This window comes from Pelobates fuscus, chromosome 4, assembly GCF_036172605.1.
Source record: "Pelobates fuscus isolate aPelFus1 chromosome 4, aPelFus1.pri, whole genome shotgun sequence".
Classification (NCBI taxonomy): domain Eukaryota; kingdom Metazoa; phylum Chordata; class Amphibia; order Anura; family Pelobatidae; genus Pelobates; species Pelobates fuscus.
Genome location: NC_086320.1, coordinates 47,694,423 through 47,720,628, shown reverse-complemented (window position 1 = coordinate 47,720,628; position 26,206 = coordinate 47,694,423). Strand labels below are relative to the sequence as shown.

At 41.4% G+C, this 26,206-nt stretch overlaps 1 protein-coding gene across 1 annotated transcript in view; it reads left to right on the top strand.

Moving 5' to 3' along the window:
* LOC134608371 (fibrocystin-L-like) overlaps positions 1-26,206 on the top strand; it is a 124,371-nt gene that overhangs the window by 67,071 nt on the left and 31,094 nt on the right. Inside the window, exons 47-61 of the mRNA XM_063451134.1 lie at positions 785-864; positions 2,053-2,182; positions 2,543-2,672; positions 3,505-3,746; positions 4,052-4,188; positions 5,016-6,045; positions 6,684-6,875; positions 7,497-7,648; positions 8,578-8,737; positions 9,095-9,278; positions 12,935-13,023; positions 23,162-23,319; positions 24,201-24,330; positions 24,648-24,766; positions 24,957-25,086. Of these exons, the coding sequence (XP_063307204.1) occupies positions 785-864; positions 2,053-2,182; positions 2,543-2,672; positions 3,505-3,746; positions 4,052-4,188; positions 5,016-6,045; positions 6,684-6,875; positions 7,497-7,648; positions 8,578-8,737; positions 9,095-9,278; positions 12,935-13,023; positions 23,162-23,319; positions 24,201-24,330; positions 24,648-24,766; positions 24,957-25,086 (3,063 nt within the window). The remainder of the gene's footprint in view (positions 1-784; positions 865-2,052; positions 2,183-2,542; positions 2,673-3,504; positions 3,747-4,051; positions 4,189-5,015; positions 6,046-6,683; positions 6,876-7,496; positions 7,649-8,577; positions 8,738-9,094; positions 9,279-12,934; positions 13,024-23,161; positions 23,320-24,200; positions 24,331-24,647; positions 24,767-24,956; positions 25,087-26,206) is intronic.

Sequence of the window (26,206 nt, the reverse complement as noted above, 5' to 3'; positions counted from 1 at the left end):
AAAATGTAACTACTAGAATTGGTCTTGTTTTCCACAGTGTTGTATAACTTGGACTAGACGCTACATGCACTGTGACACCTCTTTTCCTATTAAGCTCAATAAAGGGTCCTGAGTCCTATACCCTGATTTCATAAGTTAAAATATATCCATGAAAGAAATGGAGGAGAGCAGATGGTTGCTGTTCATCTTATTTGACTAATTTACTAGTATGCAAAAATGATGGAATATTTATTTCAATATTTTATTTATTTTACATTCTTTTGAAATTGGATTGTTGTACTCAATAAGCTTTCACATCAGGCTGGAATTCATCCTTATTTTATTGCATTGAAAATATGCAAACAAATAAAGTTGAAATAATAACTTTAAATACATTTTAAATATAAACAAAACAAAAACCCTGACCTTTAAAATTGGTGAAGCATGAATGAAGCAAACACTCCCCTCCTAGACCAGGAAGAGGCTCTACAAATCAGGAATGTCTCCCTCTGTCCAACAGGGTTTAGAGAGTATGTAGTTCAGTCACAGCCACAATTCCACTCATCGGTTTATTGAATGGATTTGCCATGCTTTCAATCATGCATGTGCACAGCAATAACTCAGGAAAAGGTAGGGAATTACACAGCATACACCCACACAGCATGTATGCACAACTTGGACATCTTTAGGATGGATAAAACAGTCGATGTAGATGGATTCAGTTGTAGTAAACAAATATTTTTTTTTTCTAATTTTCCAGAAAACTAAATATTATATTTAATTTATTTGCTTGATTTTTTTGCAGGAGGAACTTTGATATTTGATGAAGCTGACATTGAACTACAATCAGAAAATATCCTTATTACAAATGGAGGTGTTCTTCAGGTAGGAATAGTTTGATTCAGGTATAAGTGAATCCTTCTTAACAATGCAGGAGATTGGAGCACAGAACAAGTCTAACCTACAAAGGGTTCCATAACATTCTTGGAATGTCACACAATAATTTACACATGGTACCGAAAGAAGTTTCATGGTTTCTTTACTTGTACGCAGTGAAGTAAACAGAAAACTAAGAAAACATTTTTTTTATTTCAAATATGTAATGAAATCAGTTCCCATTTGGATGAAATTAACATTGTGTCAAACAAAATCGAAGAGTTTAGAATTGACTGAATTGAATTAAGACCTTGTTGATGTCTGACATACATGGGTGTAGTTTGATGTTTAGGATGACAGGGAGTATTTTCAGATGATGAGGACTATCAGTGAGTGTTGCCTAACATTGTGGACATTGGGCAATGTTTTTGGCATTGAGGCTTATCAGTGAGCATTGTCCTACATGTTGATGAGCAGTGAGCATTGTCTGATATTTAAGATGAACAGTGAGTGCTGTCTGACATTGTAGTTGAACAGTGAGTATTTGACATTGTGGATGATCACCTATTATTATGCGAAGCTTAATCTGGTAGATGCACTTTAGCATTGAGCAATAGAATACAATGGAAGGGAGAAACATAATATTAAGTAATACACAAAATTATGGATGGAATGGTTAGACGATAAGGAAGTTAAGGGACTGAAAATGATGATTGTAGAGAAATGCTATATAACTATCAGCTGATACTTGGTCAAGGTCCATTCAGTCACTAAAGCAGCTCTAATTACAAATGGTAGGCACGCAATGTGTATTGGAATTCTCTGTAAATAATAATTAATTATTAATTGTTGGTGATTTATTGAAGTGAAGCTTACATAGGGGCAATAACCTTTCACCAGGAAGGGGTTTAGGAGGCAAAATATTCAGACAATGCCGTGAAGACCTGGCAGCAGATCAAGCAATATACATATCAAGCAAAAATAAACATTTGTGTTTGGATTGTATAAAAAAAAAAAAAAAAACAACCTAAATTGCTTAGTATATTGATAACAAGATGGAAAACGCTAATAAATGGGTTAATTAAAGATCTGCAATAGTAAGATGGTGGGAAACTGAATAAAATGTTACATAGCTTTTTGTAACTATACTATGAATGAATAGTACTTATGGTGTGCATGCTCACTCTATTTTTTTAGGTTGGAACTGAGACAAATCCATTTAAACACAAAGCTATTATCACACTGCATGGACATCTGCGCTCCCCTGAATTACCCTTGTATGGGGCAAAAACATTAGCTGTGAGAGAAGGAATACTGGATCTTCATGGTAATAATCTAGATTTCAGTTAGCCAAAGATATGCATTAATGTCTGTTTCATTAACAATATGGGCAATTAACCTCATTTAACAAACATTGTCCTTTCTCATAATTATTAAAGTATTGTAAGGCTTCTTTGAGTTTCATTATTTATCCATGATTGTGTAAAAGTTGTGTAAAAGTTAAGTGGCACTTCCCTGTGCTTTATTGATATTAGAAAGAAAATGTCAAGTTTTTAATATATTGTATTACTCACTGCACTGAAACAAACAATGAGAAATCAAACATCTGAGAGTTATAATAACTGTGTTATCAAATCTTTTTTCTTTCTTTATAAAAAAATATTCACAAAATGATTCTATTTTTCAGGGATTCCAGTGCCTGTGACTTGGACACGTCTAGCACAAACTGCTGAAGCTGGATCATCAACACTCATTTTACAGAACAGTGTAACATGGAATGTTGGAGATGAAATTGTAATAGCATCAACAGGCAACAGGTAATCAGCAGGAAATTATTATTCATATCAACAATGCAAAAGAATGTCTCTGATTTTATCTATGGTTTCATCAGGTTCTCATTAGAGAGAGACATACAAACACTAAGCCTAGGTTAAAACTATCAAATTGTATTTTATGATGATCAACAAGTGTTTATATTTTACCAGAGTCTCTGTGCACTGCAGGGGTTAAATTCAATAAATAAAACCTTAAAAATATATACATATAATAAAACACAAATACACAGATATGTGCAGAAAAAAGGCAATGGTCTATCATTTAGTTACAAATATATTGCAAAAGTAACTTTAATCACTTAAAACAAATAACATAACTTGTAACCAATCTCGGCAACCTCCCCACACCCCTTTAAATAGGCAGGTGACCTTAGCCCTAATAAAATACCACAACATATAAATAAAATAATAATATAGGGAGGAAGGGCAGGGCAGCAGCTCAGATTAATTTATTTTTTTGGGTGCCAAGCAGGTACCTCAGGACGGGTTTTATATGTGAGTTTCCCACCTTACAGCATCCTTGTGGACAAGCTCTCCAATTGGAGAGTTGACAGAGCGGACACCAGTACATAAGCTGTCCACTAGGGCATCGTGCAGGCAACTGCCGATGCCTTCATAACCCGCTGAAACAGTGCACAGTGCGATTTAACCCCTCCAACCTTGCAGTGCAAATGTGTACATGGTCAAATTGGCAATGTACAGTCTGAGAATGCACAAGCTTGAAGCTATTTTTTAAATAGGCTGGCCAGTTAAAATTTTGTGTTAATCACTTTGCATAGAAAATTCATCCTAAATTATGCTGTTTTATTTACAGAGTTAGTCAAAAAGAAAATGAAAAAAGTACAATTCAATCCATATCTGACGATGGCAAAACTCTGAACCTAAAAGAGCCATTGAAGTACAAACACTTGGGGATATCAGTCACGCTACCTGACAGCAGTGTATTTGAAGCAAGAGCTGAAGTTGGTCTTCTAACTAGAAATATTGTTGTAAGAGGCTCTACTAATATGGAATGGAGTGAGACAATCCCAGCCTGCCCAGATGGATTTGATCCTGGTAATTTTGCGCTGTACCAAATGTCCATTGCTCATGGCCAGCCGATTGTGAGACTCACAGTTAATTTGTACCTATATTTTATTCAGCCACAATGTTCTATATTGATGACTATGCTTGTCAATGCAGCCTAACAGCTTTCTAAGCATCACAGGAAACACAGTGCACAACAATGAAGATATTAAGCTTTATTATTGTCTTTTTTGTTTAACCAGAATATTCTATATTTCTTTGTTTAATGGAAAGTCAAAGGCTAAAACATGTATTTTTTTACATTATAACATTTTCCATTGTTACTTCTTGTATAGGTGAATTTGCAACACAAACGTGTTTCCAGGGGAGGTTTGGAGAAGAAAGCAATAGTGACCAATTTGGTGGATGCATTATGTTCCATGCTCCTACACCAGATAATCGTCTGGCCCTTGGAAGAATAGAATACGTTGAGGTATGTAGTTTGTGATTGTACGGAGGTGATGGTTGTCACCACTGTATATTCATGTTGTAGTTCATTGTTGCTCAGTTATATTATGTTAGTAGCATTTTAAAATTACTGTTTCATGTAAATGTTTCGGTTTGTTTTTAATACAGTAAAGATTATATTTACATTTTAATTGGTGCCAATTGTCTTGCCCATGGAACTAATCCAGTTTTCTAACTCCATACCTTGGTAGGTTATGTTACATTTGTATCCTCTTTAATGTTATTTCACTGGACTTTGCATTCTTTATAGTCATTCCAGCACAGTTCTGGATATTGTATTTTAAAAAGTACGCTTAAAATATGTTTTTCCTATGTTTTGCCTCTCACTATGGCAAAACAAAATATAACTCAAGAAATTATGGCTTAATAATGTAGAAAATTATTTTTGTAGTTGTCCAAACTTTTATTTCACTTGTTGCCTTCACTAATGGGTAGAGTGTTTTATTTTTGTATATTATGAGTTGGAAGAAGTGAAATATGTGATTAGCATAACTCATATACATGAGCAGAGATGCTTTTTGCAGTACAGTTGAGTAACAGAACATTTTGAAGTAGCAAAAAAACATGACATTGATGTTAGCGCATGCTTAAGACTGAATTAAAAAAAGGGTGAAAATGTTTTGTGATTGTTTTCACACTATTGAAGATGCAACATTGAAGATGCAACATTTTAAATGAATAATAGATAAGATAACCCTATAAAATACAGAAGATTATTTAAAATTAAGCTTTTAATTAATAATTTATTAAAACATAATAATCATGCAAATTGTATTAATGTATATTTTTAAGATATTCCATGCTGGTCAAGCATTCAGACTGGGTCGTTATCCAATACATTTTCACTTGATGGGTGATCTTCAGTTCAAGTCATATGTAAGAGGTTGCGGAATTCACCAGACATACAACAGAGCAGTGACTATCCACAATACTCACCATCTTCTTGTTGAACATAATGTAATCTATGACATAATGGGTGGAGCATTTTTCATTGAAGACGGGATTGAGCATGGCAACGTCCTTCAATACAATTTGGCTGTTTTTGTCCGCCAGAGCACCAGCCTGCTAAATGATGATGTCACTCCAGCAGGATATTGGGTTACTAATCCAAATAACACAATTAGGCACAATGCAGCAGCAGGAGGCACTCATTTTGGTTTCTGGTACAGGATGCATGACAACCCAGATGGACCATCTTATGATTCAAATATTTGTCAGCAAAGAGTCCCCCTTGGTGAATTCTACAATAACACTGTGCACTCTCAGGGATGGTTTGGAATATGGATTTTTGAGAAGTACTACCCAATGTTAGGTGGATCTTGCTCAGACTCAACACCTAAACCTGCTATTTTTAAATCACTAACCACTTGGAATTGTCAGAAAGGAGCAGAGTGGGTAGATGGTGGTGCTCTTCAATTTCATAACTTTTCAATGATTAATAATGAAGATGCGGGAATTGAAACCAAGAGGGTGCTTTCTGAAAATGTTGGGGGCTGGGGAGAGTCTTATGGAGCCGTAATTAAAAATACTGTAATTGTCGGTCATGTTGATGAACTTGGGCTTGGCTCCAGTTTTTGCACAGCTAAAGGCATAGTCCTTCCGTTTGATGAAGGATTAACTGTTTCCTCTGTAAAGTTCATGAATTTCGATCGTCCAAACTGTGCTGCTATTGGAGTAACATCAATTACAGGATTATGTTCAGATCGATGTGGAGGCTGGAGTGCAAAGTTTGGTGGTATTCAGTATTTTAATTCACCTAACAAGGCTGGATTCAGATGGGAACACGAAGTTGTGTTAATTGATACAGATAGCACACTTGCAGGTAACAACATTTTTATTTCTGATGTATTATCAATAAATGAACTACTATATTAATAATAATAAATTAGTACCTAAATATCTAGCAACAGAATATATTTTAGAAATGATTCATACCCACCATTATTTCCTTAGCACGTATTTCAGTCCTTCAATGTATTATGGTATTTTTAAAATATTTTAAAGTATATCAAAATGCAACCCTGTAGTATAATCCAAGAACATGACCAGATATTGTAAAGCATGAAAGTGCATGTTAAAAGTAGAGCAATAAAAATTATTAATACATCCAATCTTATACGGCTTGTATCCCAAGATACTAATATGCTTAATTGCTTAATCAACAAAAGAGATAGGTAGTCAGGAAGAATACCGTTTAGAACATAGTTTTGTATATAGAGAATTAGTCCACAAACCACAGCCTGAAGGAGTTTCAGGATTGGGAGTTTATTTGCAAAGTGGATATTTAAAACAAAAAAACTTGACCAGTTAGAGATACATAAGGTCTAGTTTATAAACCAGACCAATTAAACGTCCTGTATGTGCTTTTCTTTACATAGATATTATTAATCATCCCTAAAGGCCTTTGTTCCTAGTGTTGTATTTTCTAACATTATATTTTTATGCTGTTTCCTCTATTAGGTGCAACAGGATGTAAAGTAGTTCCAAAAAGTAAATTGCTTGATCCTTCACAGTGTAGTCAGAGGGATGAATGGAGTGTCGGGTTCCCTGGATATGTCTGTAATTCAACAGTCAGTTTCCATCGTTTAGCCTTCAACAACCCTAGCCCACCTTCTCTCGTTGCAAAAAATGCCATCATTTCCAACTCTTATGGTGAGTGATATGTGAATGCCATGTTTTATTCATTGTATGACTCTAATACTCCGTGATGTTTAGTAGTAAAGTGCATTGGCTAGTCAAGTCAGCAGGGAATTTTAGGAACAACATATCTTCATAAGGGGGTATATTTGTATCCGGTATCCCAGGAAAAATACCCAGTCAATGACATCATTAATAAAGTTGTACAAAAGCACCACAAAAAAAGTCTTAAACTACCCACTACCCACTACAAATCCAATAGAAGGGGCAAGGAAAGAATACATTCATGGTGAAGATATTGGCTAATTACAGAACTGTGTTTTACTTCATGACCAAAGTCCTTGTGGCCTTACAATTGAAACTTAAATGTTCCAAGTGATTGACTTTTTATTTTTTATTTTTTAAATAGGGCAGTTATTCTGTTTTTCAACTTATATAATATATAGTTTAGTTTGTTTTAGTTCAAGCCCTTGTGATATTCCTGTAGCACACATTTTACTGTAGCTTTTAACCCCTTAAGGACCAAACTTCTGGAATAAAAGGGAATTATGACGTGTCACACACGTCATGTGTCCTTAAGGGGTTAAAGAACGTATGGTGCAAGTCCAGAATGTTAATCATGTGTATATATTCTAGGTGTCAGCATTGTACCATATCTTGCAAAACGGTTGACGCACAAGCCAGGTTGGATGGCTCTCTTACCTAATGCAAATTCATTCAACTGGTATTTCAGTGATGCTGACTTTATCACTAACATCTCCTATACTTCCACTTTCTATGGATTTAAGGTAATAACAAATATGAAACATATGAATATAATATTATTAGCTGATGTGCACTATAAATATGTAATATTGGTGATTATTATGAAACATAATGACATTTAAATTATTATGATACCTATTAGCTTACTTCCTATCTATAAAGAATACAAATAACTACAATCAAACATTTTGATTAATATATTTTATATAGTGGGGTTTATTGAATACTGAATTAGAGTGAGAAAACTGATATTATGCCCTAAAAGACCCTAGGACACTTTGCCATAGTGGGCAGAGGCAGATTTTGTTATTTAGGTTTCCCCACTTACTTTGTCTTGCTTTAGGCACAATTTTTTTCTATAAACTTTAAATTATTTATTTGTAGTCACTGGATGGTATAAACATGTAAACAGAATAGCTATAATGCAATTGTTGTTCAAATTAAGTAGAAATTAAGTTAAATAATTCAGTTACGTGATTTTGTTATGCTCCAAGGTTAAGTAACTATAGAAAAGTTATGAGAAAAGTTTTTTCAGATAAACACTAAAAATAGATAACACAAAAAACAAACAAACCAAAACTTCCCCTTCCACCTGAAAACATTGGAAAACAGATTGGGATGTTTTGCTCTATAGAACTACAATTGTGAAATGCATATTCTTCAATCAACACTGTTTTGATAAGGCTATTGGTGATGTTAAAATAGAAAAGGTGACAGAGGGATTTGGTCCCAAAATAGAGACTAGTCCTCCTAAAAACACTTGAGAGGTGAGGTTTGACTCTACACTATCTAAATTAACATTTCACGAATATAACCTAAAAAAAACCCCCAAAACACACACATCTTTCATAGGATACTGGAGGGTAATGTTTTTACACTAATTAATGGCATTCACTGCTGTTTACACTTTTTAGAGGTGGTAAAAATAATCTCTTTTTTATTGTTGTTGCAGAATGAAGACTATGTGTTGATTTCCCACAACTTCACCCAGAGACCAGACATGTTTTATATTACTGATAAAAGGAATATGTCTCAGAACGAACTAAGCTACAGCAATAACATTAATGGTGACTGGTACTTTAATGAAAACACAACCACATTAACATATCTGGGTATGTATAGCATTGTTATATATAAAAGCATACATAGTCTGATTAAATGCAAACAAGATTCAATATTTGCAATGTTCAGTGTTGATGTACCAGGTAGATGTTTGTGTGTATATGGATGTAGGTATGTACACAGCAGCATGTAGATATCTTTACATTTGTATTTGTGAATATGTTGATGAATGCTTCTATTTGTATATGTTTATATTTATGAGTACGGTATGTGTGTTAAATGTATAGCAAGTAATAACTCAAAGATTTAGATGTTCTTGACCCTATTTATTCTTGTATTAGCTTGAATTGATAGCAATTTCTAATGGTGAATGAGTGATTAGTTACAAATGTGTTTTATTTTTGCAGTATCTGGGAAACAGAGGCTCCAGAAACGTGCAATCGCAGGAACGCTGGATACATCCATGAGAAATACCAATGTTAACTTGATCGTTTACCGTTGCTATTTCAAAGATTGCATTGCTCCTCCACCTGCCACGTTTGCGCCCATTGACCCCACTGCCAATGCCACTGCCAACATGGCTGGTTATGTGTATGTATCAGAAAATATAGTCAATTGTATTAGCCTTTTTAAGTTGTGGGACCTCCTGCAATCATAACATATTGATATCTCAATTTTGTAGGGGAACCAAAATGTTCCACATAACCAGGGCCGCCATCAGAAATTGTGGGGCCCCTAACACAGCTCAAGGTCTGGGCCACCGGGTGCCCACCTCCAAGCCCCACCTCCAAATCCCGCCCACAGGAATACACACACACAGACACAAAAGGACACAGACACACACACACAGAAATAAACACACATACTGACAGACACAAATACCGAAACAGACATACACACATATAGACACATACACATGCATAAGGAGATACAGATACACACACACTCACATACAGACAAACAGACATACAGACAAACAGACATACATACTCATATACAGACAAACAGACATACACACACACGCACACAGATAGATATATACATACACAGATACATACTGACATACATACTGATAGATAGATATATACACACACAGACATATATACATACTGACATAAACACACACACACACATACAGATAGACGAACACACACTGACATACATGCATACTGACATACACACACACAGACATACATGCATACTGACATACATACACACATACATACTGATATATACATACATACATACACACATACATACTGAGACACACACACAGACATACATACATACTGACATATATACATACTGACATACACACACAGACATACACACATACATACTGAGACACACACACAGACATACATACATACTGGCATATATACATACTGACATACACACACAGACATACACACATACATACTGAGACACACATGCAGACATATATACATACTGACAAACACACACAGACATACATACATACTGACAAACACACACAGACAGACAGACATACATACTGACATATATACATACTGACAAACACACACAGACATAGATACATACTGACATATATACATACTGACATACACACATACATACAGACAAACAGACATACATATACAAAACAGACATACATATACACACACACCGCATTTATCAGCCACCCTCCTCTTACCTTTAAGTTGCAGTAGGGTGGCTGGGGATGATGGGAGCGGATGCCTCTCCTCTCCCCCCGCGCGAGTAAGCTGGGAGGATGTGATCTGCAGTTTAGCCGCTCCACGTGGGGCCAAGGCGGCCGGGCCCATGACATCCATCATGGTTGTCACCCCCTGATGGCGGCCCTGCACATAACAAAAGAACCTAAAATGGGCGAGGTATTCCTTACACTTTAAAGACATTTTACCTCTCAGATTACCATTAACTAAAACACAGACTGCTTAAGATCAGAGAGATTCTCAAAGGGATAAAACCTTCAAGACCTTTAATAAAAATAGCGGAGAACCAGTTATAACCTCCTCCCTACTCCATGTCCCATGAAAGAAAGTAGGACTACAATAAAATCAAAAGGAATCATCGGGATTCACATTTCATCATGATCCACCCCATACCATCAATGTTGAACCTCAAATTTTGTGCTGGTTTCTTGGTATGCAATCCAAATTTCAAAATATTGTGTTGCTATTTATTGATTTTAATCATCCAATGTGATGTTCCCAATTTAATTGTGCACCCCTGGCCTATTATTATAATAACAACTCCCTTCACCAGAGAAAGAGGGGAGAGAGTTGGATTTTTGAAAATACTTTGCTCAGCATATTAACCCTTAACCTGAGGAACTGCCTGGGGTGCATTTGTTGAGTCCATTCTGACTAATACCAAAGCAGTTGGTAAAAAATAACCATTCGATTTTACTGCATATTATTGATTATTATTTCTAACTCGTCATGCAATGATCAGCCACAGCATTAAAACCACTGACATGTGAAGTGAATATAATTGATTATATTGTTACAATGACACATGTCAAGGGATGGCATATATTAGGCAGCAAGTGAACAGTCAGTTCTTAAATTTCATGTATTGGAAGCAAGAAAAATGGGCAAGCGAAAAGATCTGAGTGACTTTAAGAAGGGCCAAGTAGTGATAGGTAGATGATTGGGTCAGAGCATCTCCAAAACAGCAAGTCTTGTGGGGTGCTCATGGTATGCAGTGGTTAATACCTACCAAAAGTGGTGCAAGGAAGAACCTTGCATCAGGCTCATGGATGCCTCTGGGGAGTGAATGCTAGCCAGTCTGGTCTAATCACACAGAAGTTGCTGAAAAATATTGTTTTAAGGGAACCTTGCATTCTGACATTCATGTGGACGTTACCTTGACACTTACCACCTAACTAGAGATGGCTACATACCACGTACACCACTTCATGGCAATTGTGTTCCCTGATGGCAGTGGGCTCTTTCAGCAAGATAATGCTCACTGCCAAAGTGCAAAAATTGCTCAGGAAATGTTTGAGGAACATGACAAAGTGTTCAGAGTGTTGCCTTGGCCTCCAGATCTCAAGTGAATTGTGCATTTGTGGGATGTGCTAGACCTACAAATACGATCCTTGGAGGCTCTACTTTGCAACTTACAGTTCTTAAAGGATCTGCTGCTAATGTGTTGGTGCCAGATACCACAGGACACATTCAGAGAGGTCTTGTGGAGTCCATGTATCGATCCATCAGAGCTAGCACTAGGAGGACAAACATAATATTAAACATGTGGTTTTAATGTTGTGGCTGATCAGTGTATATATCATGTCTAATTGTCAGGGCTCCGCGGGCAGCTGTGAGGGGAGGCTGCAATCCTCTCGCAGCACTCACCCTCGGTCCGTCGCCGCCTGCGGTCCCCTCTCCCCTTGCCTGACAGCGAGCGGCGTCCTCTCCTCTTGACACGCCGCTCGCGTCCTCCTCTCCTCCTCCCAGCAGCAGCATGTATAACACTGCACGCTGGGAGCCGGCACTTATATCTGAACGCCGGGGTCACTCAAAGCTACAGCACAATAATCACAGTGGGGGGGTATAGATATCCCCCACGTGTGATTGTTAATTCTGATTGGACGTTATCCAATCAGAATTAAGCTCAGGATTTAAATACTTACCTTTCCTGTCTCTCAGTGCCCTGTTGTGGTCTTTGCTTGCTAGTATTGCTACTGAACTTGTGTTTCTGGTTACGTACTCTCTGGCTTGCTTATCTGACTTTGTGACTTTCTCCTACCCTTTGACCTCGGCTTGTTTCTCGTTATTCTGTCTTCTGGTTCACCTTACTTGGCTTGTCTCCTGACTATTCTTTGTGTGCTTAGCCCGGCCACTCTAAGGTCCGGTACTGCACCTGTTCTCTGTGTGTGTTAGCGTGTTTGGTTCCCGGAATCGTGACACTAATTATTTTGATCAAAAAAAGGTTTTAGCTCCAAATGGCAATGCAGCTACAAGTGCAGAACCTGTAATATTTTATACAAATAGTAATACTATTATTGAACTTGAAGAGTTTGTCAAATGTCAATTATCGCCTAGATTATGTTATTAAGCAGAATTACAAAATTTAACAAAGCCCTATAGATTAGTGTGTCAAACTATATAACCTCTCTTTGTGATAACATGTTATTTTTGGTAAGGGAGATATTAAAGGGGCATTTCATTTTCATGTTGATTTAGCTTTTTGCATAATAATTAAGTTGATATATAATTTATAATGTTTTCATTATTTGTTAGGCTCTGGTCCAACACATCTTTCTGGAATTCATCTGCCGAAAATAGTTATACTGTCCCTACAGACGGATCCAATGTTGTGATCCCTCCAGGTACTGTGTGATTAAGATATTCTGAATCTGTTGTTTTCTCTTTAGTATATTATGTGTGACGTGTATTATAGTGCGATGTGTTGCAAAGGTTTACACTGAAAGTATTTTAGAATAAATGCTCTGTAAAATAACACACACAGTGGATGTATAGTATAGTAAACTATGCAATGTACCTCACAGAAGCAGGAAAAGTGCACTTAGTTTGTAGATATATTGACAGTTATTATTTGAGGTACATACCAATTTATCCCTCTGCAAGAGTCACGCGGTCTGCTCTGCACTGCATCTACCCGCAGTGAGAGTAATATCAGATATTATATGCTACTGCTACACTCTAAGTTGTGTGTACTGACCTCATTTAAGCAGTAGGTTTTTCTTTGCCTAACAAAACAGATAGATTGGCTTCCCATAGGCTTTGATGTTGCTTGACCAAGGAGCATGCTGGTATTGTCACTGTATGTCAAAAGATGTCACAGTGTGAAACATCATGCATAAAAGGATAGTTGTTGTTTCTGCACTGTTCCATTGGATTCTTTATTCGATTCTCTGCTTCTGTTAAAGAACAGAAGTGTCAAACCTTTTATTGGTTTACCTAAATAATTAAAAAATATGAATGGCAAAATATGCACATCTTATTCACAAAACAAATTAGAAACGTTAAATCTAAACTAAGAAACACATAACAGATGTGATCAGCTATATACACCATTGTTTTTAAATGGTAAGCATATACAATTAAGCTTTTTCACATAGGTTTCAATGCTTACCAATTAGGCATGGGGTTATTTTAAAACAATGGTTAGATAGTATGATATCCTTGTTTACATTTTAAGGTTCTTGTTGCGGTTACAAAATTATTATTTTAATGCCTTTGATCAATGCTGTTAAAAAATGCATTTATTTGTTTTTCAAAATTCCCTAAATGCCTAAAATCCATCCACTACTTAGCTGCAGAAATTTATTTATGCAACTAAATTGATCCTCCCCCATTTTGCCCAGCACAAATCACCTTATTAGTGCTAGGCAGTGACCAATCAAATGATTTTACCACGAGAAGCATTGTTTACACAGGGAGTATAATATAACTTGACATGTGCACAGTCGTCCTTGCCGGCATATGCACAAACCCCCCACCGAATACTTAATTATAATAAATGACACTGACACCTGGATATTGGCAAAAATATATCACAGCTTTTATTTATTATTAACATAAATTATAAAGGTCATTGTCCACATCAGGCCCACGTTGGCCTGCACAGTTTACCACATTAGTTTACAATTTAACCCCTTGACAATGACCCACCCCAACTTAACATCATAACATAATACCCCAACATTGTAACATATTAGCTTAACCTGAAACATAACCATTGCCACCGAAGGGCATCAACCATTGCCACCAAGGGCACCATCCATTGCCACCAAAGGGCACCACCAGTGTAGGGGCATACCGAGACACCCCTACACACCCTGGTTCGGAGCTACCTACGAGCTCGAACCTACCAAACCAGTCCAAAGGCCTACCTATTAGCCCTGAACTCCAAACTGTCCCCCCTCTCACTCTTTTCTCCCCCCAACTTTACTCTCCATCCCCCGCCGCTGTGACCAAACGGGAAACACCTGAAAGCAAAGGGAGGGTGGGTGGGACAACGAACAGGTAAGTGTCACTTTGGATTAAAAGTGCCGTTAGACCTAAAATGGCCGCTACTTATACTCCCTTAGAACTCCTCCCCACTCCCTCCTTAAACCAACCCCCCAACTACTGACAACTAGCTGCCTGTCTCCTGGCAATGTCAAGGCCCACTCCCCTTAGCTGCGCTGCTCCATGGGCTACATGATATGTGCACAGTCGTCCTTGCCGGCATATGCACAAACCCCCCACCGAATACTTAATTATAATAAATGACACTGACACCTGGATATTGGCAAAAATATATCACAGCTTTTATTTATTATTAACATAAATTATAAAGGTCATTGTCCACATCAGGCCCACGTTGACCTGCACAGTTTACCACATTAGTTTACAATTTAACCCCTTGACAATGACCCACCCCAACTTAACATCATAACATAATACCCCAACATTGTAACATATTAGCTTAACCTGAAACATAACCATTGCCACCGAAGGGCATCAACCATTGCCACCAAGGGCACCATCCATTGCCACCAAAGGGCTCCACCAGTGTAGGGGCATACCGAGACACCCTTACACACCCTGGTTCGGAGCTACCTACGAGCTCGAACCTACCAAACCAGTCCAAAGGCCTACCTATTAGCCCTGAACTCCAAACTGTCCCCCCTCTCACTCTTTTCTCCCCCCAACTTTACTCTCCATCCCCCGCCACAGCTCAGAGCTCGACTCCTTGAGTTCCTGAGCGACACCCCCCCCAGAGAGAAGATTGCCCGCTGGAGGCCCTCCTGGAAACCTAGCAGGAGAAAATCTAAGCCCACATCTGAGAGGTGAACCCCATCCCGCCTGAAATAGCCTGGCAGCATATCCTCCAATTCTCTGTGCCTAATTACAACCCCCCCCCACTCGCTTCACATACGCCGCCATGATTTTGTTGACCTTACCCTTAATTTTCGCCACAGCGGAGGGGTTCCGCGCGTGCCGCCAATAAAACCTCGGAACCATTTCCGACCACACCATTATAACCCCTGGCACTAATTCCTGCAACTTGTCCACATTCCTTTTCATACTTTCGATCAATACCTTCTGCGGCAATGAGCCCACGTCATTGCCTCCTGCATGCAGCACCACAATGTCCGGGACCTGACCCAACAAAATTTTACGAAATACCTCCCCACAGATAGCATTCCAACCCCAACCCCGGTATCCAAACCACCGGAGCTGCACCACGGAACTTGGAAAGCCCAGCTGTAGACCCCGATGTCGAACTGCAGCTCTCCGATGTGCCCAGTATATATATGAGTGGCCAACCACCCATGCCGTCCAACCTGTAAAACATAAAAACACAATTCCAACCACGATACAATATTAACATCACAAACCCCTCTGAACCACCCATAGGCCTCACACCAACTTGTCTGGCCTAACGTAAGACCTGAACCTCAAGGATTCCCACCTGCCGATCTTTTTCACCCGATCATCACCCAACCCCAGCCTCGCCGCTTCCGTAGCCGCGCCAATCCTGAAAGAATGAGTCCCAAACTGTCTTGGGTCCACTCTCAACTTGCCCAAGACCTTCCGCAGAACCTTGAGGAACTGGAACTTCGACAGTGAAGAACCATCCTCGTGCCGAAAATAGGAACCTCCGGCCGTCGCCCGAACTCCCTGGAAGGCCGTGGCGCACCTGACCGGGCACGTGCCCCCACCTGGGAGCTCCCCCAGCGTAACCAAGGTCCCCTTCCCCACCGTGTCTGTTTTGGACCGCCTCAAATTGATCACCACCTTGTCACTCCACACCTCCACATCCGCTGCCTGAAGCCCCCCCGCCCCTTGGCGGTTGCTGCTGACCAGCTCGCTGACCCGAAACGCCCCGAAAAAGGCGAAACTAAAAACCACAGAGAACAACTTAACTTCGTACTTCGAAAAACACACACCGGGCAAGGCCCCCACTATCCTTTGCAGCAACTCAAACGACACCGGCCTCCTAGAGTCCACTGACACTTTCCCCCTCCTTAGCCCTTTCAGCGCCTGCCTCACCAGAAAGTGTTTCGTGGCGTCCACCCAACCATTAAATTTAAACAAGAAAGCTAGCGCTGCAAGCTTTCGCCCTATCCCCGCTGCGGAAGCCCCTGTGGCAACCGACCTACACACAAGCCACAACAGCGTGTCCAACCGGGACTCCTGCGAGGGCTGGCCCCCCGACTGCAGCACCAACTCTTCCCATTCCCCCCACACCTTACTGTAAGCCGTCCATGTAGCGGGTGCCAGGGAGTCCCTGATCAGTCCGCCAAGCATGATGTCCCGAGCCGCCACATCTCATCCGGGCAAGACATCCCCTCCTCTTGCGCTCCCGGTGCCACCTGACGGAACCTCTCCCACTGCGAACGAGACAACGCATCGGCAATCACATTCAACAGACCAGGCACATGACGGGCCCGAAAAACAATATTAAAACGCATACACAACAAAACAAAACGGCGGAGAAGCCGTACCACCGGGATAGAGGACGCTGACAGCCCATTCACTGCGTCAACTACTGCCATATTGTCCGAAAAGAATACGACCTTCTTGTCCCTCAACTGTGGACCCCACAGTGACAGTGCTACGACCAACGGGAATAACTCCAGGAACGCCAAGTTGCGGATCAGCGGGCTGACCCTCCACTCCGCTGGCCAAGTCCCTGCGCACCATTGCCCGGAGAAGTAGGCCCCAAACCCAATGCTACCTGAAGCGTCCGTGAAAAGCTCCAGCTCCTGAGACGAAGCACCGGCTCCCGAAAGAACACCTTCCCATTAAACTCCCGCAAGAATTCTCCCCAGACCTCTAGGTCGGCTTTCATGGCTGCCGAGACCCGAATAAGGTGGTGCGGGAACACTACCCCCGCTGTCGCCCGGGCTAGGAACCTGTTAAAGACCCTGCCGACTGGGATCACCCGACAGGCGAAGTTGAGCCGGCCTAGCAGTGACTGGAGCGCCCGGAGCGTGACTTTCTTCGCTCCACGTACCTCCGCCACTGCCTGCCGCAGCGCCACCAGCTTATCCTGCGGCAGCCTACACTCCCCTTTTATCGAGTCGATCTCCAAGCCCAAGAAGCTCAAGCACGTCGTAGGACCCACCGTTTTGTCACCCGCCAGGGGGACTCCAATAACGTGCGCCACCCATTCCAAAGTCCTCAGTCCCCTCCTGCACTCCTCCGATCCGGGAGGCCTGACACACAGGAAGTCATCCAGGTAATGGACTACCATCCTAGTGCCCGCTTCCAACTTCACCACCCATTCCAGGAACGTGCTAAACTTCTCAAAGTATGCGCACGATATCGAGCAGCCCATGGGTAAACATAAGTCCACATAGTACGCCCCGTCAAAATGACAACCCAGTAGGTGGTGGCACTGCGGATGGATTGGTAAAAGGCGAAAAGCCGCCTCGATGTCCGCCTTAGCCAACAACGCCACCCGTCCCGCCCGCTGCACCAGACTCACCGCCTGGTCGAATGAAGCGTACGAAACCGAACAGAGGGCCTTGTCGATGTCGTCGTTAACCGACGACCCCTTGGGGTAAGACAGGTGATGAATCAGGCGGTACTTGCCGGGCTCCTTCTTAGGAACCACCCCCAACGGTGAAACCCTTAGGTTAGGTAAGGGGGGCTCGCTGAACGGCCCCGCCACCCTGCCCAACTGTACCTCCTTAAGCAACTTCTCCCTAACTACCCCCGGAAATTCCCCGGCCGACTTCAGATTGCGAATCCGCTGCACCCCGTCCCGATCCCGAAACGGTATTACAAACCCCTTGGAAAACCCTTCTTCCAGTAACCCAGCATCCTCCCTGTTAGCGTATTGCTTTAGCCAGGGCAGCATCGCGCCGACCTTCACTGGCGTTGCTCCCCGTGGCAGGGGACGCGGCCGAACCTCCGCTCGCTATGGAGGCTGACTTCCCCTTCTTAAAACATCTGTGGAGGCCGTGAGTGCCTCCACACCCTGAGCACTCGTGCTTAAAGCGACAGGTGGCCCCCCACTTGCACTGCCCCTCATTGTACGACCAACAGTAGCCCCGTTTCTGGTTGGCCGACACGGCGGTAGAAGCGCCCGTGCCGGCCCCCGACTGAAAGGGGGACGCCTTCTGCGCCATCATCAATTTCATCCAGAGCGGTAGGTCCATCTGGTCCCACCGCATCCCCGGATTAGCGGCCAGTCGCTGACGAAATTGTTCGTCGTACCGCCACCACGCCAGGCCCCCGTACGTCCTATACGCTTCCCAAACCCCGTCCAGGTAACAGAAGAGCTGCGAACAGCGCTCCGCCGTCTTCTCGCCCATCACGCTGGCCAAGATGCAAAAAGCCCTGAGCCAGTTCCCAAACATTTTGGGAATCTTCCTGTACCTCAGTTTCTTTTCCGCCTCCTCCTTTTTTGCATCTTTCTTATCCTCCTCCTTGAGGTCAATGTATTCCTCAAGGGGGAGAAGCGAAAAGAGCTCCACGAACTCCCCTTTCCAGATCCTCTCCTTCACCTCGGGCTTGAGGTGACAGCCTAAAGGTCCTGCAAACGAAACGTGGACGTTCTGTCTCGCCGCCTCCGGGACCCCCCCAAGCAAACTCTCCCCCTCGGTCCCTATACCGGATGTCTCGGCCACGGGGGTCGCGCCCCCGTCACCGCCTACACCGCCCCCGGCCCCTGAAACCCCCGCTGAACTAAGCCCGGAGACCTTCCCTTGTAGAGCCCAAACCTGACTACAATCCCCATCCTTCCTATTTCCCTCACCCCAGGAATCAATCAACTGTCTAATGCCCGCTAACAGCTCCCCAGACTGCTGAAATGACAGTGCCTCACCTTCCGAACCCCTTGCCGCCGAAGGCCGTGGGGTTGCCGTCCGGCTTTGTGCGTCCTGCCCCAAGCGTTCCGCAGCTCCGGGCCGTGGGCCTGCGGCACTGGGTCTCACCCGGTCCGCGGGCGACCTTGACGACTCCTGTCCCGCTGCCCGGTCCGCCGCGCCCGCTGGCGACCGTCTGGAAGTCCTCGCTGCGTAGGGTCGCACCCCCTTGGCGGGTGACCGTCTGCGATACCTGCAAGGAGAAGAAGACATCTTGGGTAGGCTGGCCGTGGAAACCCTGCCCTGCCCTTCCTCCTCCTGGGACCAGTCACCCAATTCCCCTCTATTCGTCCGCCCTTGAGGGGTAGGAGCCTGCGCCGCAGTCCGCAATCCCTCCGAGGAACTCCCACTCATGGAACTGTCGTCCCGCTGCATCCGTCCCCTCTTCCTGACAGGGGGCACCCTATGCCGCCCCTGGGTGTGGACCTCCCCGCAAGGGGCCCTGCCGCCAGCCTCCGTCCCCCTCCTGTGGCCGCTCCGAGACCTGTGTCTCCTATCCCTTTGCGCTCCAGCCTTGCGCGCTAGCCCCTTGGCGTGCGCCGCTCTCCCGCGCTGTCCCTCGCTGGTGCTACCTTCGGACATGTCTCCGTCTTCCCGACCAGCCTGTCTACGCTCCCGGCCTAGCCGCATGGGAGACCCTGGCGAAGCGCTGCGTTCCCGCCCGCTGACTGGGGACCCTCTATGGCGTCTCGCAGTGCTGCATTCGTCCAGTCCCCTCCGAGCCCTAGCAGTCCCCTGCCTACCACCTGCCACCCTGCCGTCACCAACCATGCCAGTACCGGGACCCACCCCTGGGGTAACCCGTGGGCCAGCGACAGAGGGGGCAGTACCGTTGGAGGGCGACTCACCCGGGCGATGCGCAGCCGTGGTTCCTGCTCGTCCAACAGCACTTCCAGCGCTCCCAGAACCTGCTGCCAAGCCTGCCGTACCGCTCCTCTTCCGTCCGCTGGCCCGTGCCTGCAATGGCCGCTTTCTCGAACTCCTGGCACCATCAGAAACTTCTCCTTCCCTTCCTGCAAAAGAGGACACAAGGACCGAACGTTCGGCAGTTTTGCTGCTTCCGCATTCGGCAGCCGAACGGCCGGCAGTAGAGCTACCTCCACGCTCAACTGCCGAACGTTCGGCAGTAGTCTTACCTCCCCGTTCGGGAAACGAATGTTCGGCAGTAGTAGCACCTCCACTTTCGTCTCCCGAACGTTCGGCAGTTTCCGCCCATTCGCCAGATCTCCTACCTCCACGTTCATCTCCCGAACGTTCGGCAGTTTCCGTCCGAACATCGATACTCCTACCTCCACGTTCACTCCCTGAACGTTCGGCAGTCTCCGATTCGGTTCCCGAACCCGTGGCCTGCAACTCCAGCCTCGCCTGACGGCCGCTTCGTGCGGCCACACCGCGGTGACGCCCGTGGCCAATTCCACTTGCGGCCTTCCCGCCAACAGCCTCACTGCCGTCCCGACGACCTCTGGAGGGGCTCTTCGGACGCCGGGAAGCTGGAACCACGCTGGGGCTCAGTCTCTGCGGGGGCTTCGTCCTCCTCACCGGCCTCTGACCCTGGGAGCTTCCAGATCCGGACGGCAGAGCATCTCCAAGACGGTCCCTCAGCCACTCGAGACCCCTCTCCTGCACAGCAGCCCTGACTCCTTCCAGCCAATCTTCCATCTTCCTGACAACCTGCAGAGGAGACAAAAGAAAACAAAGCCACACAAATCCTGCTACAACGAACAGGTAAGTGTCACTTTGGATTAAAAGTGCCGTTAGACCTAAAATGGCCGCTACTTATACTCCCTTAGAACTCCTCCCCACTCCCTCCTTAAACCAACCCCCCAACTACTGACAACTAGCTGCCTGTCTCCTGGCAATGTCAAGGCCCACTCCCCTTAGCTGCGCTGCTCCATGGGCTACATTATGAAAACATACTTAAATAACAGATTATGGAAAAAAACATTTCAAACACATTTGAAATCTATATAGAAAATTTGTATTACAAATAGACAATAAAAAAGTCACAACATAGTTGAGTTATAAAGGGTGTTCTGCTGTTTTGTTTTTTTCTCAGTCTATGTTGGAAATCCCTATCTTACATCATACAGGAGGCTGCTGGCAGAGGTCAATGCTTTATAAAGGCAAAAACAAGTGTACAAAATACAGGGTGCGCAATTAAAAACATCACCACACATTGTGATATACTTATATCAAGGAGGACCTTACAATTTGTCTCTGGTTATCTGTAACATATAAAACTGTACATAATATACTGTGTATATATACAGATATTTAAGTACACATGGGTAATGGGTCACTCACTCTTCCCGAGCCACATATAGCAGGCTCTGGCTCTGATGGCTTATCAGCAGATAAAGTTGCTGGAATTAATCCTGGAATTCTAGATTTTTTTATTGCGCACCGTGCACTTTGTACTTCTTGTGGCACTTTATGAAGTGTCTTTTGAGTGATTATTGACACTAGGGTTGCTGCGTCTCTCACAATTCAATAGTGCCAATCCACCCATTTCCAATTGTTTTTAAGTTTTGTTGTTTGTACTTTGCTTTATAAAGGCATTAGCTGCCCCCATAGCTCTGAGCAAATAGACACGAAGAACCTCACACAAGCCGTAAAGTTAATACTAGTGAATGGTTTATTCTAATTTGTATTTTTACATTTTAACAGTCTCACCATCCCAAAACAAAGTTGCAGGATGATAATTCAACTTAAATTTAGGCATTGAATTAATATTGTTGGATAAGCTTTCCAAATGATTTAATATTTTTGGATAAACTTTAAAACTATTTTTGAACATATTAAAATATCAAAAACCTATCCTATATAAAATTATATCTCAATGTATCAATAAATATCAGAATATTAAAAAAACTTAAAGGAACACTATAGGGTCAGGAACACAATCATGTAATCCTGACCCTATAGTGTTAAAACCACCATTTAGGTGGCTTCCCACGCCCCCCTCTTCCTCCCTTAAAAACTGGCCCTACTTGTCTGACATTATCAGTGCTGATGATTTTAGCCAATCCAATGCTTTCCCATTGTGATTTTAGCCCATCGGGAAAGTATTGGATTGACTGAAATCGGCAAGGAGATGGGATGGAGCGGGCTTGGCCAATCAGCACCTCCTCATAGATATGTATTTAATCAATGAATCTCTACGAGGAAAGCATGTAGAGCATGGAGATGCTGAATGGCAGTACTGCACACTATGCAGTACTGCCCCAGGAAGCATCCCCAGTGGCAATCTTAGGGGTGGCCACTGGAAGTGTCCCTAGGGGGCAATGTAAACACTGCTCTTTCTCCAAAGAGACAGTGTTTGCATTAAAATGCCCACAGGGACTGTCTATACTCACCAGAACAACTATATAAAGCTATAGTTTTTCTAGTGACTATAGTGTCCTTTTAAATTTGTTTAATGATATTAAATAATTTGGAAAATGTATCCAATAATATTAAATCATTTGGAAAGCTTATCCAGCAGTATTAAATAGAGGCTTAAGTCTGTAGTTGATAACCTTTTAGTCACAAATTATTAACAATTCATATACAAGTAAAAATGCAAAAATAAGATAAAGAGTGCTGCATAGAAGCCTTGTTATACATTAGTAAAAGAAACACTATATTCATATTTCAGGCATATGGATTATAGCTGATGTGGCTCTGCCTATGATGAATAAACTGACCATTTATGGTATCTTGGAATTAAGAAACCTCACCAACACTACTGCAGCAGACAGAAGTGTAGTTACTTATAACATAACTATACTTAAGGCTACATATATATCTATACAGGTAAGGAGAATGTGTCTATTAATATAATGCTAATCTATTACTTATCCTCACCCCAGTTTTATTTATTTATTAACAATATTAATATTCAATTACTTTTCAAAACTGGTATACTTTTAATAAATAACTGGGCAATTTGAAGACAGCTTTTAATGAATGCTTTAGTGGGAGTAAAATGTTGCTTTTAATTTTAAAGGTCTTTAAAACTAGGTAAATTTCCACATTAGCCTACGGAACTACATTTTACAGTTCTATAGAACATATGAAATTGCTATGTAAAATATATAGAAATAATAGTATTCCAAAATGGAAGTTGGAATGCAGTCATATTTTGTGTTATCTTTGGACCATTGCGTACTAAAAAAAAAAAAAAGTGTTTTTTTTTTTTTTGTGGTGTATAATACCATATCAAGTAATATTTTGGGCAAGTACAAGTTGACAAAGTCAATTATTAACAGACAGACAGGAAGGCATGAGGTTATTCTCTCAACTGTAATTTGTTTGGAACTTGGTGTGAATTGGTGTGAATTTACATTTTTAAACCACAACAACCAAACAATATGCGCTCTCCAACAAGGCTGTCAACATACAAACTTAAAATCATTTTGAACTCATATTGGATTCTCAACATTTCTTAACACGTTAGTGAAACACACTGACAGACAAACAGAAAGATAGATAGATTGGTTGAATCATGACATTAAATGTCCATGCACTGCTTTTATATTAAGATGATCCTTTCAACATTAAATGTTGACCCTGTAACATTAAATGATGGTCCCACTAACATTAAACTGTTATTTTTTTTTTTTTTTAATCTCTTCATTACAATGTGTTATTGTTGGGAAAAGTACAATTGTCTAACTTTTTGCATTTTTTTCAAGGGTGGTCATTTAATAGCTGGAAAAGAAAATGATCCATTCCTGGGAGAATTACGTATTATCTTAAGAGGAAACCATTCAACCCCTGACATGCCATTACCAGATGGGCCAAACCAGGGTTCAAAGGTTATCGGTAAGCATACATAAACCTAAACAGTATACACACACAATCTTGTTTTCTATAAATTATTATGTTTTTTTCTCTCATAAATATTTTATTAAGGTTTTATGAAATGATGTAGCTCACACCAGATCCTTATTTATATATAAACTAGAGAAATAGCTCACTGGTTAGTGCTTTAAATGCAGTATTTATATCTTTGGTACATACACATAGTGCCAGTCATTGAGGCAGTGATCATTTTCCTTTTCTAATAATATTATATCTAAAAAAAAATTAAAACTGTATTTTTTTTATAATTCTGCTGCATTTACATTTTCTGTCTGTAGGTGTGTTTGGGCAGCTCGATCTTCATGGAATCCCTCGATCAGTGTATAAAACCAAACTGGCTCAAACTGCGTCAGCTGGATCATCGTACATTCTGTTAGCAACTGCTGTCGACTGGAAGGTAAATAATTATCATATAACGTATAACAAAATATACATATAGAATCGCAATTGTAGCTATATACAACTTATTACAATATGGATAAGCATTTTGTATTTGTTCCAATATGAATGTGAAAGACTATCGTACTAAACAAAGATGCAAAACAAACATATTGTATTTTATGTTTTTTTTCCTATTAATTTTAAAGGTGGGGGAGAACATTCTCATAACTACTAGCAGTTACAGTGCCTGGCAGACAGAAATCAGACGAATTATTGCTATTTCACCAGACAACATGAACGTCACTTTAAATGCCTCCCTCAGTTATACGCACATTGGTAAGTGTCAATGTCTCACTGCAAATAAAAAAACACTTACAATCACCAAACAGGTTCACTAAATATAATACCATGAGACATGAGTTCTATTCACCATTAAGTATTTATTTAGACATACCATACAATACTATATCATGAAATATATCAATTGATTGGCTGGAGAGCCATATTAGAATCCAGTGCTAACATATTTTTCACTTGCTCCATACATTTTTTTATGTATTGTAATTCCTTACTTGTTTTTCTGTATTACCTTAAAAAAAATTATATATATATATATATGTGTATGTATACATATATATATATATATATATTATATACATATATTTAACTGTATCTTTAACTTCTTCATTCCCAGAATGTAAATTTAATGTAAATTAAATTTAGTCAAAAAAAGCTGAATTCTCCCATTTCACTGTTAGCGTTACATTAACACCCCAGAGAATAATAAAGACTTATATAGCACACTTTAAATACCATTATTTTAGAAATATACAATTTAACTGTATTTTCTGTATGTGAGCATTATATTAAAATGCAGACAGCATTTTTGCATTCCGTTGTTGTTTTCAGTAATCCATACAACTAGTAATTTATTTTGGCTATTTATTTAGTGTGTGAGAAATAGAAAAATATATATGACAAAAATAGTATTTTTGTTTTTATACCAACAACCGTATGTGAAATATTGCACGATAAAGGACACTATATACTGTGTACAGCTTCTTATTCTCGGACAAATTATTTGAAGGATGAACGAATAATCAAAAATAAAAGCATAATTTTTAAGTTTGTCTGAAAACCAATCTGTGCACAAAATTGTTGTTGTAGTATATGGTAAGGTGCTAGCTAGCTATGCATCCCTTGTTTCAAATAAATATTAGTGGGAATTGCTACACCAGGAGGTTTTCATTAGAATATGCAAAAATACTATTTGGTAGTGCGAAGAAAAATGCTATACAATGGCAAAGTGAAATAATAACTAGTAGTCATTGGTGAGTGCATGGTAGAAAAGAGGTAGGCAACCTTTTCCAGATATTATGGACTGCATTTCCCAGAATGCTCTGACAGCCATAATGCTGGCAAAGCATACATGTAGATGTAGTCTACAAAATTTGAA